We start from the raw sequence: 18,369 nt of genomic DNA, 5'->3' as shown, positions 1-18,369 counted from the left end.
CACTTTAAACTCAGATAATCATTTTAAACTCAGATTATTATTTTAGTGGAAAAAGAGATTGCCTGAAATTTTCGGTTACCTATTTTACTTGGTCTTGCATACCCTACTAATGTGTGTTTAAAACTTCCAGAGAAGGAGCAGGATGAGCTTGATGCTCTATCGCAGATAGGCTGGGAGAGGTGGCTTGTTCGGCACTTGCGTTAGCTGCTCGGTAGCTTTGAAACAAAGCAGCCAAGGACTCCCTCGTGTGGTGGGTGTGCCAAGTTTTCAAAGGCATCTTTCTGCGTTTGTGCTAGAAGTCTCTTGGCTCCTGAGAGCAGGGAGAACACGACAAAGTAATAGAAGTGTTTGACTCCAATAAGAAGTATAGCAGTGGAAACTTTTTTTTTAGTACCAAAGCTGCTGTTTTCAGCGTGTTAGTCGTCTGGTTAAGCTACGAGTTAAGCTAATAGAGTAGTGCTGGAAAAATACTGTATTTGCTGATGCAAAGAAGCAAAAGTGGTTCAACAACATTGGTTCTGGATTTTATCTGGGATATAAATAAGAACATCATTTTAGTCTGAAGCTGTGTTAAATAAATAGGAGGAAACGGGTTAAGGAAACAACAGGGGAATTCAAGACTAAAAGATAAGCAGGCTTGGTGCTGGTGAAAGTTTCTGGAGGGAAACTTGTGATTGTTTCGCAAAATAAAGCAAAAAAACAAATTCCGATGGCCTTATAATTTACCAGGATGTTTTAGTCAGTCATGAAATCTAACTACCAAGCTAATCAGCTGCTCTTTAAGCACATCCTCGTGCAGCAAACAGTATATGTCCTTTTATGTGAATGTTAACACAGTGCTAACTACTAAAAATGCAGCACTTGAGTTCACTTTGTATATTGACCTCTTGAGGACTTTTGAATGATACAGCCATAACTGCATTTCAGAAGTAGCTTTAAAAATGGTTCACTTAGCATCTATTAAATCAAAGCTCATGCTTGTCAATGTTTCAAGCCTTTCTCTTAAGATGTAACAGATTGTAAATGACACTTGGGAACTTTCAGGCAAACTTTTGTCAACAGGACCGCATACTTAGATGGCTAAGCACCCTCTTACTGCACATCCTGTTCAGCAGCAAAGAGCTGTTGAAGATGCTGCTTTTGGCATTTGTCTGAAATAGTATTTCTTGGTTCTGTGTTGCCTGTAGGGTTCAGAAGTATGTTCTTCCTGGAACTAGGTGGTAGATCTTGGGTTAAAAATGTAAGAGAAACATTTATTTTTTTTTTCTACCATCTTGTGTTATAAAATACTGTCATATTTTGCCCACTGCAGAGGGAAGGAGCTATGCAGATAGCTCTGTAGGGAAGTTTTCTTCTATTGCATTTGCTTGTGTCAGTTTTCTAGGTACCGTAGTCACTGTAGGTTTTTATTTTTTTATTTTAGAAAAATCTCTTCAGCTTCAAGGAAATTGTCTGATCTGGAGGCTCTTGTGCTTTTTGTACTTCTATGGAAATACAGCAAGAGGAAATTTAGCTATTGTGACCATTCTAATAAAGCTTTAGAAGAGGACACATTACCTGTGGGTACTGTAGCTGTTTCAAAAAAAAAAAAATTTACTAGTGTATTTTTTCTTAATATCAGCAGTCTAGTTCCTAGGAGAGGCTCTAAAAAGTGTCTTCATTGCTGTCCTGCTGTGGATGGATTGTCCTGGTTTAGCTGTTCATACAACTCTTAACATAAAAGTAAACTAATGCAGGTTTTTTGGAGACAGGAACTAGGCTTGATGGAGACAAATAATTTTGTATTTCTTTCAGTTTTCCTTTGCTCAACTGTACTTAAAATTACTGTTTTGAAACAAGAAACAGCACATTTAGATGAAGCAGTACAAATGGTTTGAGTCAAACTTCTGAGAGAAAATTGTCTGTAGATGATCTTGGGAGATATTGTTGCCTTGGAGAGATGACCACAACCAGACCTAAAACTGCTGACCAGTAGGTAAACACTGACAAGAAGGAAGCACCAGGCTTACAGTGGAAACACTTCATTTGAAGCTAAATAAACTCTGCCTCATCTTACATTCAGAATATATTCTCTAAATTGATAGAAAGTTGGAAGGGTGCACATACATAAGTGCAAGCCTGTAGGGAGGCAGTGCAAGAAAAAAGTGATGTCAGGTTTCCACTTCAAGTGGAAATGAGCTGTATATACAGTGATAGTGGACTTAAAATGAAACTTGGCAGGAAGGTGTGGGCAGAGAGATACTGCTCTACTGTCTTCCTTGACAATATTCTCCCAATTTTCTTACCTAAAGCAAATTCTGAGACGCATTACACTAGCTAATGTCTCTTAACCTTGAACTGAGGTGTACCTCAGGATGCATTAAATGTTTCCTGCAGTTCAGTACTTCAGGCATGAACATCTTTATTGATAGTATTTAAACAGCACCAGGGCTTATTTTTTCTTTGTCATCTAGTATTTCTTTCTTAAAATTTCATTATTAATAACTTGTGTAGTAATCGGGGAAAATCACAGTCTGTTCTTCTCCAAGCTCATGAGAAAACTTTTATGTAAGTAATTAACTATAGCAAAGTGAAATGAAATGGCTTGTAGTAGATTTTGAGGGTTCAGTAACCCAGCCATCAGCTCTTCTAAATGTTGTGTATACCTGTGCTTCAAGAAAATGCATGATGCTGTTTAGTCAGAAAGTTCATCTCCTAGTCTGGATACGTCTATGATTGCTTTCACTTAGTCCTGTTGACTGTTATTAGGTTCTCATATGCCTGCTTTTCAATCCTGTCCAGGTCCCTCTGGATGATATCCCTTCCTTGACAGCTGCACCACTCAGTGTGGTATCATCAGCAAATTTGCCATGTCTTATAGTATGGTCTTTGTTTGCAGTGGTCTGTTTTTATTTAAAAGGCAAATTAACCTTGTGTGGAAATTCCTCTGTCCATCTAATGTATTCTAGAAATAATGTGTTAGGAGCATCTTACATGAAGTAGCTTTGTCTTAGATTTAACTTTCTTACAAATTTGCGGCTTAATTGGGGATCATACTGAGCGTGACTAAGAGAACACCAAATATCAGCATTTTTGCTTTAGGGAGTAAGACATTAATTGAAGTTGCTTTTCTTTTTCTCTTTCTTTTTTTTTTTTTTTTGGAAACAGCTAGAGTTTCTGCAGACAGTGGGAGTGATGGAGGTGACAGGTGTAGAAATTGCTCTACAGTAAGTCAAACTGATATGGAAAAAAAAAGCATAGGTTAAGAAAATTTAGTTGTCTAGGTACAGCCATAAATGAACACAGATCATAATTCTGTGGATTCCATATTGTTTGTTACAGAACCACTGAAATTGAAGGCCCTTATGGAAATCATAAAGTACAACTCCCTGTCTAGAGCAAGGCTTTGTAGAACAGACTGCTCAGGGCATTGTCCAGCTGAGTACTGCTGTTCTCTTTGTTAATAACTTGGCACTTTGTATATGCTTGTCTGTTCACAATTGCTTCTAGTCATTTTTTCTTGTGTTTTTCTTGTGTTTATTTCTGTATTATTTTGAATGAGATGGAGAAAAATGGGTGCACTGTGGAAGTGAGGTTTAACATGTGCTAAACTTTTGGTGCCATAGTAACTTGTCCAAAACACTACCAGCAGTGGCAGGCTCTTTGCTAAAACCTTTCTTACCTCTGCCCATCTGGTATTCTTGCTGTGTGTATGGGTAGCATTATCTAGGTAACATATAAGAACTTCATAGACCATTAATGCTTTTAGATCTTTACTGCAGTAAATGGATTTCCCACTTGTGTTACATAATACTGTTTATCCACTGTGTCAGTGCATTGTCACGTAAGATCTCAAACTAATGTTCTGAGGGTGGACTGTACTGGCTGCTTCCCATGGCTTTGCCTTGTTGACTTGGGTTTTTGGACTTAATTTTTGCAGGTTCTTAAAATAATCCTGAAAGACTGCAGGACTTTTTATTAAAAAAGAATAATGTACTAATGAAGGAATGTTTACTAGATGTTGTCCTGTTGCTATGTTTTATTTTTGTAGCTGTCTGTTCTAGTGTGCTGGTGGAAGTGTTTTAAAAAAAAGTACACTGCAGGCAGCTAGTTAAGGATGTTACATGCTCAGTTCTGAAATTTTCAGGAGATCACTGCTGCTAAACTCCCAAGTGCTTAAGTGCTTAGAACAGCACACTGATTGAAGTGGGCTGTGGCTCAATAATAGTTAAAAGTGCTGTAGAGTGATCTGTGATCTAAACTGCTGATGCTAGAAGAACCTGATAGTATTTCATCTTTGTTCTAATCACATTTAACTGGTGTCCAGTTATTTGTATGAATTGATGGAATGTAGGAACAAAATGGTCTTTTAAAACCCCTTGCTACCATGAGACTGTATTCAGTATGACTAACATCTGCAGTCAACAGCTTTGGAGATCTCTTGGGTCAAATTCTGATAGTGAGGTGCCTTTGAAATTCACTGAAGTACTGTGATGGAGTTTTACCATTATGCTTTCTGTACTCAATTAAAAAGATGAATATTGGATTTTTGATGTTAAACTTGGAAGATCCTTCATTACTACTTGTCTCTAACAGTTCATAAATTACTGAACGTATTTCATGTGTTTTTTCAAGTCTTAGATTAACTGTAGCCTTTTCTTCACTGAATTTAGGGCAGTCTGTGTGTAAAGAGGCTAGTTAAAGATACTAGCCTTATTGGAAAAAATGAAGTGTTGTGAACTTTTGAAACTTGATTGTTGCAGATAACTGTTCTTCAGTATAGTTCTTTGTTGTGTGTCCATTTAAGGTTTTTTAAACATATTTAGTTATGTTAGACAGCACAGGAGTACTAATGATCACTTTTTCCTTTCTTTAACCAGGACAGAGCTTGGGTTACGGTTTTGTGAACTATGTTGACCCCAAGGATACCAGAAAGGCTATCAACACACTGAATGGATTGAGACTTCAAACTAAAACAATAAAAGTATGTAGTGTTTTCTATGACGTCAAGAAACTAATTTGCTTTTGACTTACAAGATGTATGACTTGTTTTCTTCCAAATAAAATTCAAGTGTTCTATTGACAATAAAATAGTGTAGAACTTCATCATGAAGCAGATTATTGGTTCTTTGTAGTTGAGCTAGATTTAAAGCTAGATTATGATTAAATACAGAAAAATCAAGTGCTGGGAGGGAGAGTTGCTAAATTCTTGACACTTGTATGTGACTGTGATCTAATTGAGAAATCAGACCAAATGTTTTGAGTTATAGAAATAGAATATTTCCTGTTGTCTGAAGGCTGCACTATGTGCTTCCTACTTACTTTCTCAACTAGGAGGGTATAATTCACTTAGTAAACAAGGCACTAGCAGCCTAGTAGTTTCTTGCATATCCTTAAAATGAAATGCTGAGATAACTGATTTGGCTACAAAGATCCATGAATAATTTGTTTTACAGGGTTTTTCTGTAGCTAGTGTTTATATGGTGGTTTTTTTGGGGGTTTATGTTTTTGTTTTAATTGTATCATGGATGGAACTGTATGACTTGCTTGTAAGCAAAAAAACAGCAGCGTATTCATAAAATTTATAAAATAGTGATTTAATGAAACTTAAATCGTGAATGAGACATCACAAGATTTGAGATGGCAAGGTACCCTTGATTGACAAGGTTTGTTTATAGGATTAAATAGGCTTCTCAGGGAGACCCTGCCATTGAGTCACAAGGTTTAGGAGAGACTCTGTTGCTTTCTAAACTCCTCCTTGATCTAAATGTTTGAATTCACTCCTTGTTACAGTCTTGCCAATTGTTTATGTCTAAGGAATTACATGTACACAATCAAAGATATAATCTTAGCTTATTTAGAATTGGGGAGCTTTTTAATCATTTACTGAGGATCTGAATCAGCAAGAAGTCTCTTGATGGCAAGGCATAAGGTGTCACTGCAGCACATGTAACATTGAGGATCGTGCTGTTGTTTAATCTGCTGTCACACAGGAGAGCTCAAGTGCTCCTGGACTGTTTATTATATATGGGGAAAGGTGACTGACTCATATTTGGATGCTGAATGTGATTTTGAGCTGCATGTTAGCTCTTCTGAAACTTAAGCTGGAGTATTCAGCACTATGACTGAGGTTGGCTCTGGGTCATCCTGTCCTTAGCTGTGGAACAAGGTGCCAGTTTCTTTATCTGCTAGCCTTGCCCAGGACGTAACCAGTATTGTCGCTGCCACCCATCTGAGAAAGGTTGATGGTGAGAGGTTCAGGCTGGAAAGGGGCAAGCAAGGGATCTGTGCACTGTCATGCTCCTAAGTCTTTTAATTCTGTTTACTGAATTTCTAGTAAGAAGAACAAGTACAGATGTTGATACTTGGGTGTTATGGTTCTGTGATTTTTGTTGTATTATTGATATTCCACATCATGACATCATGTGGTGTATTGGGAGTTAAAGAGTTAATGCTCCAGCTCTGTGGATTGTTGATAGTTCTGGGTGTTCCTGTCTCAGAAGAGAAGAAGAACTGCATTCCCCAGAGGACTTTGCAATGCTTTGCATTTTTACATATTTCCGCCCAGAGGGAAAGATAAAAACTGTCTGCGGTCACAGGACTCTCTTCCCTTCGGGACCGAGCTCGGCAGTGGGTGTTTGTTGCAGCCATCCGCCTTCAGCGTTAGCGTAAGGCCTTCGGTTTATCGGACGCTCTCTCTTGCTCATTTTATTTGATCCATTTGCCTCAATTCCAATTATATTGTATTATATTGTGTTATTTTCCTTTCTGATATCTTATTTAGTAAATTAGCTTTCCTCCTCAGATTGTTGCCGCTTTTTTGTTCCTAGGCCCATCTCCCTTCTCCTTTTTCCCTTTCCCCCTTCCCCTTCCTCGGGGTGTGGGCCCGTGGGTCCCCTGCCTCAATTGTCACGGTACGGGGTCAAACTGTCCCGCAAACCAGTGACATTTTTGGCGCCCAACGTGGGGCAAAACTAGCTGCCTTAGCCGGACAGAGAAATACTTTTAGAGTGAATCTGTCTTTGTTAGGAAGCTTATCTGTACTGCAGGTCCTGTATGGCAAAACACGACCTTGAAGTCCAGGCATACTGCCAGTTCTTCTGGGATATTTGTAAACTTTTCGGGTGCTGCCAGCTTGTTTGAGTAAAAGAAAAAAAAATGTTTTTACTGTTTCTGTTAAAACTGCCCTTACAGGGATTGTATTTCATTGCTTTTTCCCTTTTAATGCTCAAAACGTACTGGAACTTGGTTAAGCTTGCCAGTCTGATCTATGGAGCCTGGTCCCTATGTGAAAAACTAAAAGCAGCGATGGAGGCACCTACCAAATACCTGGGCACCCTGGCTAATGTAACAAACAATACCATGTTAACAAACCAAACAATATTTGAATGGGTGTCCAGGTTCTCCTCTCAGTTCCTTATGAATTTTCAAAATTACAGCTTAGGGACTATGTTAACGATTGGGCTATCAGTCCTCCTGTATGTATCCCTTATTATGGCACTTTACACCATGTGGAGGAAGCTTTTCCCAGAAACAGAGAATGCTGAATGGCAGGGAAAGTGGAGAGTTTTAGGAAAGAAATTAGAAGCATGGGGTCCCCCAGTGCCATGGGATTTTACTCCTGAACACTTGCAGGATCCTGAGGAGCTAGGCCTGTATCTGAGGAATGGGTGTTGCGGCTCAGAAAGATCTGAGGTGGAACAGCTTATCTGGGGCTTGGCTTATGCTTACCGAGGCATATATACTGTTCGGGAGAGAGAGAGAGAGAGTGTCCAAACTGAGGCTCAGACCAAAGAGGAAAACCTCCCAGGCACATCTGACCAGCCAAACGAAGCACCGGTATCAAAGTCGGTTGCCCCGGTGGAAGGCCAGAAATGGAAACGTGTGTCCTCATGCCTAGAACGCAAAGAAGAGGTGGTGAAAGAAGAGGAAGATCCAGGCGAGGGGGGGTCCTCAACACCACCACCACCAAGAAAGGCAACAAAGAAAAGTGAGAGGCATGGACATAGTGATGATGAGGATGATGAGAAAGTCAAAGTTACCACGTTTCGTCGACCCATGAAAATGTCTGAGATCCAAGGCTCAAGAAAGGAGTTTATTCGGCGTCCGGATGAGAGTATTGTCACTTGGTTGCTTCGGTGTTGGGACAATGGGGCCAACAGCGTGTCCCTCGACAGTAATGAAGCTCGCCAACTAGGAAACATTGCCCGTGACCCAGCTGTCGACAGAGGGATCAGCAGGTATATGGATGGAATCGCCAGCCTCTGGCAACGAATGTTAGTAGCTGTGAGGGAAAGATATCCCTACAAGAGTGACCTGGCACCTAAAGTGAAAAGATGGAAAACTATTGAGGAAGGCATCCAGTATTTGAGAGAAACAGCTGTGGCAGAAATGCTGTATGATCCCACGTTTGATCCTGAAGATCGGAACCATGATCCAGAGAAAGTAAGGAGTACACCCGAAATATGTCAAAGCTTTCAAAAACAGCACCAGAAAGGTACGCCGGTACACTAGTGACAACGTTCAACAGATATGAGGACCAAGACAGAAAACCCCCAGTTTTTGAACTGATTCTTACACTTGAAAACGTTGAACAAAAATTTCCGCCATCACACGCTTCCACTTCAGCCCTATCAAGGTTAGAAGGACAGATGGAAGACATGTTAGAGAAAGTATCCTGACTGATTGATAGGGTTGAAAAGATTGCAGCTATCAGAAGCAAACGCCGTCCTGCTCGAGCAAATGACAGCACTAACTTCATGTCACGCACGGCTCTGGAGCTACTTATGTGAAAATGGAAAAGATATGAAGGAATGGCATCAAAAACCCACCCCTGCACTGCGAGCACGGGTGAGAGAATTACAACACAGACCAACGACCAGTGAAGTTGTCCCTGTCACTAAAAGTAACCAATAGAGGGGCCCTGCCCTCAGCCAGAGGAGGGAGAGGGATAATAGAGTGTATTGGACTGTGTGCATTCGGTGGCATGGAACATCAGAGCCACAAAAATATGAGGCACTGGTGGATACTGGTGCACAGTGTGCTCTAATGCCTTCGGGTTATAAAGGGACAGAACTGATCTCTGGAGTGACTGGGGGCTCTCAGGAACTGTCTGTGTTGGTGGCAGAAATAAGCCTCACTGGTAAGGACTGGCAGAAGCATCCTATAGTGACTGGACGGGGGCTCCATGCATACTCGGTATAGACTATCTCAGAAGGGGGCACCTTAAGGATCCCAAGGGGTACCGATGGGCTTTTGGAATAGCTGCTGTGGACACAGACAACATTAAGCAGCTATCTGTTTTACCTGGCCTGTCAGAAGATCCATCTGTTGTGGGGTTGCTACAAGTGGAGGAGTAACAGGTACCAATTGCTACAAAAACAGTGCACAGACGGCAGTACCGCACCAACAGGGATTCCTTGCTCCCCATTCATAACTTGATCCGTCAGCTAGAGAGCCAGGGAGTGATCAGCAAAACTCACTCACCTTTTAACAGCCCCATATGGCCGGTGCGTAAAGCCAGTGGAGAATGGAGGCTGACGGTAGATTACCGTGGCCTGAATGAAGTCACACCCCACTGAGTGCTGCTGTGCCGGACATGTTACAACTCCAGTACGAACTGGAGTCAAAAGCAGCCAAGTGGTATGCCACCATTGACATTGCTAATGCCTTCTTCTCAATTCCTCTGGCCACAGAATGCAGGCCATAGTTTGCCTTCACCTGGAGGGGTGTTCAGTACATCTGGAACCGTTTGCCCCAGGGGTGGAAACACAGCCCAACCATTTGCCATGGGTTGATCCAAACTGCATTGGAACAGGGTGGTGCTCCTGAGCATCTGCAATACATTGATGATGACATTGTTGTATGGGGCAGTACAGCAGAGGAAGTCTTTGAGAAAGGAGAGCAGGTTATCCAAATTCTCCTACGAGCTGGCTTTGCTATCAAGCAAAGCAGAGTGAAAGGGCTTGCACAGGAAATTCAGTTCCTAGGTATAAAGTGGCAATATGGACGTCATCACATCCCTACAGATGTGATTAACAAAATTACTGCCATGTCTCCATCCACCAGTAAGACAGAGACCCAAGCTTTTCTGGGTGTAGTGGGCTTTTGGAGAATGCATGTTCCAAACTACAGTCTCATTGTGAGCCCTCTCTATCAGGTGACGCGGAAGAAGAATGATCTTGTGGGGGGCCCTGAGCAGCAGCAGGCTTTTGAGCAAATTAAGCAGGAGATAGCCCGTGCCGTGGCCCTGGGGCCAGTGCGGATGGGACAGGATGTAAAGAACATCCTCTACACTGCTGCTGGAAAGGAAGGTCCCACTTGGAGTTTGTGGCAAAGAGCTCCTGGAGAGACCCGAGGCTGACCCCTTGGATTCTGGAGTCAGGCGTACAGGGGGTCTGAGGAGCGCTACACTCCAACTGAGAAGGAGATCTTAGCCGTGTACAAGGGGGTTCAAGCTGCTTCCGAAGTAATCAGTACTGAAACGCAGCTCCTTCTGGCACCTCGACTGCCAGTGCTGAGCTGGATGTTCAAAGGGACAGCTCCCTCTACCCATCATGCTACTGATGTCACTTGGAGTAAATGGACTGCGCTGATTACACAGCGAGCTTGGATGGGGAACCTCAGTCATCCAGGAATCCTGGAGGTGATCATGGACTGGCCTGAAGGTAAAAAGTTTGGAACAACACCAGCAGAGGAGGTGTCACGTGCTAAAGGAGCCCCACCATAAAATGAACTACCAGACAATGAAAAGAGATATGCCCTGTTCACAGATGGATCATGTTGCATTGTGGGTAAGCACCGCAGATGGAAATCTGCTGTGTGGAGCCCCACACGACGAGCTGCAGAGGCCACTGAAGGAGAAGGAGAATCAAGCCAATTTGCAGAGGTAATGGCTGTCCAGCTGGCCTTAGATATTGCTGAACGAGAGAGGTGGCCTGTGCTTTATCTTTATACTGACTGATGGATGGTGGCAAATGTTTTATGGGGGTGGTTACGGCAGTGGGAACAAAATGGTTGGCAACGGAAGGGTAAACCTATTTGGGCTGCTGAACTGTGGAAATACACATTGCTGCCCGAATAAAGAATATGGTTGTAAAGGTGCGCCATGTAGATGCTCATGTTCCTAAGAGCTGGGCAACTGAAGAACAACAAAATAACCATCAGGTAGATCAAGCTGCCAAAGTTAAGGTGGCTCAAGCAGACTTGGACTGGCAACACAAGAGTGAATTATTTCTAGCTTGGTGGGCCCATGAGACCTCTGGCCATCAAGGGAGAGATGCAGCATACAAGTGGGCAAGCGACCAAGGTGTGGACTTAACTATGGATGCTATTGCACAGGTTATCCATGTCTGTGAGACATGCACCACAATTAAACAAGCCAAGAGGATGAAACCTCTTTGGGAGGAAGGGCAATCGCAAAAGTATAAATATGGGGAGGCGTAGCAGGTTGATTATATCACCTTGCCACGTTCTTGCAGTGGTAAGCGTTATGTGCTCACCATGGTAGAGGCAACTACTGGGTGGCTTGAAACATATGCAGTACCCCATGCTACCGCCTGAAACACCATCTTAGGGCTCAAGAAACGAGTCCTATGGCGACACGGCACTCCAGAGAGAATTGAGTCCGATAATGGAACTCATTTCAAAAATTCTCTTGTAAATACTTGGGCCAAAGATAATGACATCGAGTGGATTTATCATATCCCCTATCATGCACCAGCTTCTGGTAAAATGGAAAGGTACAATGGGTTGTTAAAAACCATGTTGAAAGCAATGGGTGGCAGAACATTTAAGCACTGGGAGGTGCTTAAACACCAGAGGATCAATCTGTCGCGATGGTCCTGCCCAATCCAGCTCTCTACCTACTGTAGAAGGAGATAAGGTCCCTGTAGTACATGTGAAGAACATGTTGGGAAAAGCAGTTTGGGTCCTTCCAGCTTCTGGCAAGGGCAAACCTCTCTGTGGAACTGTTTTTGCTCAGGGACCTGGGTCTACCTGGTGGGTGATGCAGAAGAATGGGGATGTTCGGTGTGTACCACAAGAGAATTTGATGTGGGGAGAGCGCCCTCAGTAATTCTATTACTATGTATATATGTATATTGTATGTGTTTGTATTTATTGCTTGTTAATCATTGTGTTTTTATGTATATATATTAAGCATGATGTAATGATGTTGAATAAGGGGTGGAATGTTATGGTTCTGTGATTTTTGTTGTATTATTGATATTCCACATCATGACATCATGTGGTGTATTGGGAGTTAAAGCGTTAATGCTCCAGCTCCGTGGATCATCGGTAGTTCTGGTTGTACCTGTCTCAGAAGAGAAGAAGAACTGCATTCCCCAGAGGACTTTGCAATGCTTTGCATTTTTACATATTTCCGCCCAGAGGGAAAGATAAAAACTGTCTGTGGTCACGGGACTCTCTTCGACTCTCTTCCCTTCGGAACCGAGCTCAGCAGCGGGTGTTTGTTGCAGCCGTCCACCTTCAGCGTTAGCGTAAGGCCTTCGGTTTATCGGACACTCTTCTCTCTTGCTCATTTTATTTGATCCATTTGCCTCAATTCCAATTTTATTATTTTATATTGTGTTATTTTCCTTTCTGATATCTTATTTAGTAAATTAGCTTTCCTCCTCAGATTGTTGCCGCTGTTTTGTTCCTAGGCCCATCTCCTTTCTCCTTTTTCCCTTTTCCTCTTCCCCTTCCTCGGGGTGTGGGCCTGTGGGTCCCCTGCCTCAGTTGTCACGGTACCGGGTCAAACTGTCCCGCAAACCGCTGACATTGGGTCATCAATTGTTTTATCTTTCTTCTTTCAATAGCATCATTTTATTTCTTATAAAATGGCTCCAGTTTTTTACAAATTTATGAAAAGTAGGGTCGTGGTAAGGAAATGGCTTTATAATTAGCATATGTTTCTTGTATATTTCTTTTGTTATTAATATCTTTAAAGTGTGGCATTACACAATTATTCCTCTCTCAGAAGAGGATAATCATTCAAGCAGTCATTTAGGTTCTGAAATCGCAGGATAGGAGATGAAAAAAAAATTGTCAGGAAATGGAGGCTTTCAAATCAGGTTTCAGAGGTATTAGTGCCTGAAGGCAACACATTTGTCAGCCAGCCCCTTCTTCATTAAACAGCAGGGTTTGCTAGCTCATCTCTTGGTCCTCAAACTTCTAACAGAAAGCTTTTCTCTTAAGATATTTGAAGTTTAATTGAAGCTAAGAGCAGTGCTGAGCCACTTAAACATAGTTGAAATAAATATGAGGTGGCAGTGATTACAGTTAGAATTCCTTACCTGTTCTGTGTTCATGAAGTTTAATAAGTAATTGATGCTGTTTGAAACTTAAATGTACTGCTGATGACAATCAGTAAGTCATGGAAATATTTGCAGCAGGCAGGGAGCTCTCCCATGTTGTCAGTGGGAGATGCAAGGAAATAATTTGACACTTGAAAAGCATATGCAGATTTTGAAGGAGTCTTCAAAAGGGAATAAATTTTTACTACAGTAATGATGCAAATATATGCATCTCAGCATTAGTTGGGATTAAATGTCTTGGTTTGTAACAATAAGAAATGCATCTGATCTGGGTATTCTGTGGACTCTGTTTAGTTAGAAAGATAAGTAACTGCAAGCATTAATTTTTTTCATGTGTCAGGCTGGCAAGGTCTGACACTTCCTTTTCATGTGCCTTTCTGTTCAATGTCATCAGATTCTTTCGCTGTTAATGCACAATAGTTGGGAAAAGACTGCTTTACATCATTCCCTTCCATTTTTAAACATAAGCTGGGTTTCAGGGCAAGTTCTCATGCCTGGACTCACCCCGGATGCTGTTAGAAGTGGTTGACCTCTTTCCACAGTATGGATAGTGTTGGTTTGGGGGATTTCTAATGTGTTTCAGGACTTGGGACATTTGTGTGCTATGAAGTTGCTTCTGTTAGAAGAGCTGTTTGTCTGTTAGTACCTGGAGAGAAGAAATGTTTGTTTTCATCTCTGATGCAATATAAATAGTCAGCTGGCGAGCAAGCTATTTCATATTCCTCTCATAAGCCCAGGGACTAACCTGACCAGAAGTGAAGTTGATATCAGAGCTCTTTGCACAGGATCATTTGGGGTGAACAGTCATTTCTGAGCAATCAGTGCCAGGACCTTGGTAAAGCCTACAGTATTCCTATTTATCTAAGAACTGACAGTCCAGTTAAAAAAATGTTTTGACAAACTCAGTCTAGCTCCTAATTGAATTTGATTTGAAGTTAGATTTGAAACTTAAAAGATGGATATCAGTCAGGTTTTAATTTTTCCTGAAAAGTGATGTAATAGTGTCTTCAGTGGATATTTTTACTTCAGAAGGAAAGATGGTTATATGTGTGTTCTCCCCATATTCTTGAGATCTCTAAAATTTTCTCAGTTTTTGAGATAATTATTGAGTGCTTGTTTCCCTAATGGTATGCTGTTCTGGAGGTAAGTTGTTTAGGTGATGGACTTTCATGTGCTTGAACTGTGAGGTTCCCATTCAGGGAGAATTGATCCCAGTGTGAGGTATTCTGGATTGGGTACCTGGCAGATAGCCCTCATCCACAGGTTCTCTTCTAGCTTGTTAAACACTGGTCACTTACTGTTGTTTTTTTTTAAAGTAAAATATATTTAAAACATGGATTTACAGACTGCTGTCTTTTTGTGTGGGTAACAACGTTGAACCCATTGCCTTTTCTGAAATAATACCGTCCTTCTTAATGTGTTACGGAATACTTGTAAGTAGGCTTATTAGAATTGCCAATAATCTGTGAAATTTTGGCTTCACTGAGGTACTCAACTTCAAGATGAAAGTTAGCTGCATCATAGAAAAGATGAAACGTTGAAATGATGAAACTCTTGTTTAAGTTGTTTCTGGAAAATACTTTTTCACTGACTCCTAAACAGAACAGAACCTCTGTAGATTTGCATGTGTATATAGTGATGATCTCTGCCCACTTGCTTGTACATTACTTTGTTCTTTTCATTTCTGTCCTGAAAAGATCAGTTTCCAAGTGTGGAAAGCTGAGCAGAGCAAACAATGTGCAAGTATTACTGTTCTTTCATGTTGTGTTAGGCAAACTCAGCACATGCTTTGTTTTGTTAGATAGGTTTCTGCATGAGAGAGGAAGTCCTCAGTGATTTTCATTCACGTCACTCCTGGGAAAACTTTTGCAGAAAGATAGATTAAATTATAAGATGATCTGAATGGCAATATCTTTTGGTTGTGACTTATGCACAGGCAAGATTGTTTCTCTTAAAAGGAACAGAAAAATCAGTGTCCTGTTCTTGAACTGGTACAAAGCTGTGTCAGGAAGCAGATTTTAGCATTGATTAAGGCTAGCAGGAGCACACAATCTCTAGAGGTCAGCTTTTCTTCTTGTGGATGCCAGATTGATTGAATGATGCATATGGGCTTGAGTGGGTCGGAGCTCCCAGGGCTGATGGCAATAATATAGTGCTTGTTTCTTCCTCACAAGGTGAGTTGAGAATGTGGAACTTCCTTCTGTCCTTGCCTCAGCTCTCCACATGGTAGTGCCTCCCCATGCAGGAGTGGCAGATGGTTTTCTTAAATGCAGGTAATATGTGGTGTAGTCAGGTAGACAAATATGAATTGGAAATGGGAATGAAAATAGTTTGCCCTAGCTACAGGCATATCAGTTAGCCTTTTGTGTAAGATAGCATTGGTTATCTAACTGCCTTCTACCTGCTTTTTAAAAATCAAATTTAGTGAGGTGGTTTCCTCTTCCAAGTTCTGTACTTCACTGTTAGTGTTTACATTGGTAATTATCACCTGTCAAGGGAATATAGATTTAAGAAATATTTTACCTAAATCATTAAATACATAGGTTTTCTTCCCACTCCTTCGTTGCTTTGCATATATTTAAAAAAATAATTATTAGACTTAACGTATAAAACCATTTCCAACAGAAAGTTGGAAGTAAGTTTCACAGATTCTCTGGCTACATGCAGTGAAGTTCTACTTTGGCATCAGTTTTTCTTATTCAGTGCTGTAATGTAGAAAGCTGTGCAATTAGAACTGTGAGCTTTTGGTTCAGTGTTGGAAATACAGCAAAGGGAGCCTTGAAGGCATGTGCAACAACCTTGTTCATGTCCTGAGACTCCATGTCCTTAAGCACTTGGCATTATTACAGTGCAGCTTCACTGATGCTGCAAACTATTATCTAGAACCATTAATTAGATTAATTAGGACCATAATTAGGTTTACAGTAGGGTTCATTTTTAAAAAAATTGCCCTCTAACTTGGCTGTTCAAGATCTCTACCTTTATGATCCTATGACAGTGCTTTTGAAAGTGCCTCATAGGAAATAATAAAATGCTGAATAAAAGAAGTACTAGTTTGATTTTTGAATTACTGCAGCAGAAAAAAGGAGCTTGAGATTGTTCATGTCTTCTCCAACATGGACACTTTTAAAAGAAAATTTTATTTGTGTCACTTGCACTGATCTCTCTTGTGTGAGTGTGCAGTGAAGTGTATGAATTGTGGATTAGATGTTCTTCAAAGGCCCCTTCTAACTTGAACCATTCTAATTGTGAGTACCGTGTGGCAATTGTGATGTGAAGGTGAAAGAAACCTTACTGCCTCTGATAAGTTTTTTACAGTTCTAAAGTACATTGATCTGGTGAGTGGCAAAAGGAGGTTCTGTTTGGAGATTTAAAGCTAGTGAATTTTATTGATACTATCAGTCAACAAAAATCGGAGGGGGGGGGATATGGTGCCAGATGGTTTAGTGGTCTTGATAGGGTAATTAAATACCTCAGGACTGGATTATTCAGGCAAAATGGAAGCTCTGTAGCAAATCTGTGACAGCAGAACAATTTATCTCAGAACAAAGGTAAAGATCTTTTTTCCCTTAAATTTCTGTAGGAGTTATGTAAATGGTAATTATACAACCTTTTAGCTGTGTTATGAAGATGCTGTCAAAGCTTTAACTATTTTAAGTCCCTCCTTACCCCACATGTACCTTTTCACCTCCAAGTAAAACTTGTTCTTCACTGAAATTCAAATCCCTTCATACTATCAGACAATTAATTTTATTTAACCATTCTGCTTAAGCTGAGTGCTTACTCATTTGGTTAAGAGGAGGATTCATTTGTGAATGCATATTGCTGTCATGTCCTGTAAACCATGCTAAGATGATGTCTGGCATTAGTGAAGAGCCACTTCTCTGAGGAAATAACACAGTGGGTCAGGCTGTATTTAAAATTGTGCTCATCTCTCCTGCCATTGCATAGCTTATCTCCTGATTTGTTTTTGCAGGAGTCTGCTGCAACTTTCCCAGAATCAGAGGCCCCTCACACCCATGCAGCTTGCCCTAAGACTGCTGAGCAAATTAGTAGACAAAAATTTCAGTGGTGCAGGTCTTTGAGCCTGCACAGGAGGTATCCAACATAAATAGATGTGTTTGGGCAAACTGGGACTGAAGAAAGACTGTGAATGTTGCCAAAGAGCTGCATTCTAAGAAAGCAATAAAATAATCAAAAATAAAATACAGGAACTAATATTACACTTTCTTGACCTCTGCCATCTCCACACTATAGAAACTCTTAAATAGCATGATTTTTCTGCATGTGTACAAAAAGCTGCAAATGTTAAGCGTGAAGATCTCCTTGGGCTTATTAAAAACAGATGCTTTTCTCCTCAAGAGTCCTTTTATAATTCTAAAATATAGATGCAGTTTCTTTGGAAACTACAGAAGTACTGAGAATGATTGACCTCTGTTAAGCTGTTGGCTTTCTGGGCTATTTGACATTTTTACGTGTTGACTCCAGGCATCTTTCATTCTTGGAGTAATAGTTTTTCCTGAAAGGCTTCATAGGTAAATGATAACTTGGTATGTAATTTTTTTACATCTCTACAATGTGTGTGGAATGATTAATGTAGAGCAGATCCAATAATGTGCTTGTCAGTCTTTCCGTGTTTGGAGGGCTGCTGAGGAGGAATGTGGAGAAATTGAATTGTACTTCTTGTTCACCTCAACCCAAAAAACAGAAGCAGAATTGAGGCCACTTGCTTTGTTCTTTGTATATTCCTATAAAGGGCTGAATATTATTCTGCACAGTCTTGTCTTAAGTGAAATGGTTGTGTTTTTTTTTCCTGGAGGTGTTTGATGTGTGTAATGCTGTTACAGCTGTTGGGCATGAGTTAGGGTATTCATCAGAACAAAATCAGGAATGTTAAGGATGGGGAGAGGTCTCTCAGGACAGTCAAAAATCTTTTCTCCAAACAAGGAGAGGGGAGTTTGGGGAATCTTTTTATTTTATTTTTCCTTTGCACATAAATTAAACATTGTAAGTCATTTTTCTTAAGGAGACAATAATTGGCTGCAGTCTTCTGTACTACAGACCCTTTAAA

At 40.8% G+C, this 18,369-nt stretch overlaps 1 protein-coding gene across 4 annotated transcripts in view; it reads left to right on the top strand.

The window, feature by feature from the left end:
* Positions 1 to 18,369, top strand: part of ELAVL2 (ELAV like RNA binding protein 2) — a 96,681-nt gene that overhangs the window by 59,703 nt on the left and 18,609 nt on the right. For all 4 annotated transcript variants that reach the window (XM_065747084.1, XM_065747085.1, XM_065747083.1 and 1 more), the window contains exon 3: positions 4,860 to 4,963. In XM_065747084.1, coding sequence (XP_065603156.1) covers positions 4,860 to 4,963 — 104 coding nt within the window. The remainder of the gene's footprint in view (positions 1 to 4,859; positions 4,964 to 18,369) is intronic.

The sequence above is a fragment of the Cyrtonyx montezumae genome, unplaced genomic scaffold (genome assembly GCF_038088225.1).
Source record: "Cyrtonyx montezumae isolate F1298 unplaced genomic scaffold, pur_monq_1.0 scaffold_41, whole genome shotgun sequence".
In the NCBI taxonomy this organism is placed as follows: Eukaryota; Metazoa; Chordata; class Aves; order Galliformes; family Odontophoridae; genus Cyrtonyx; species Cyrtonyx montezumae.
The sequence above is the reverse complement of the archived record's forward strand: the minus strand, read 5'-3'. Positions and strand labels throughout refer to the sequence as shown.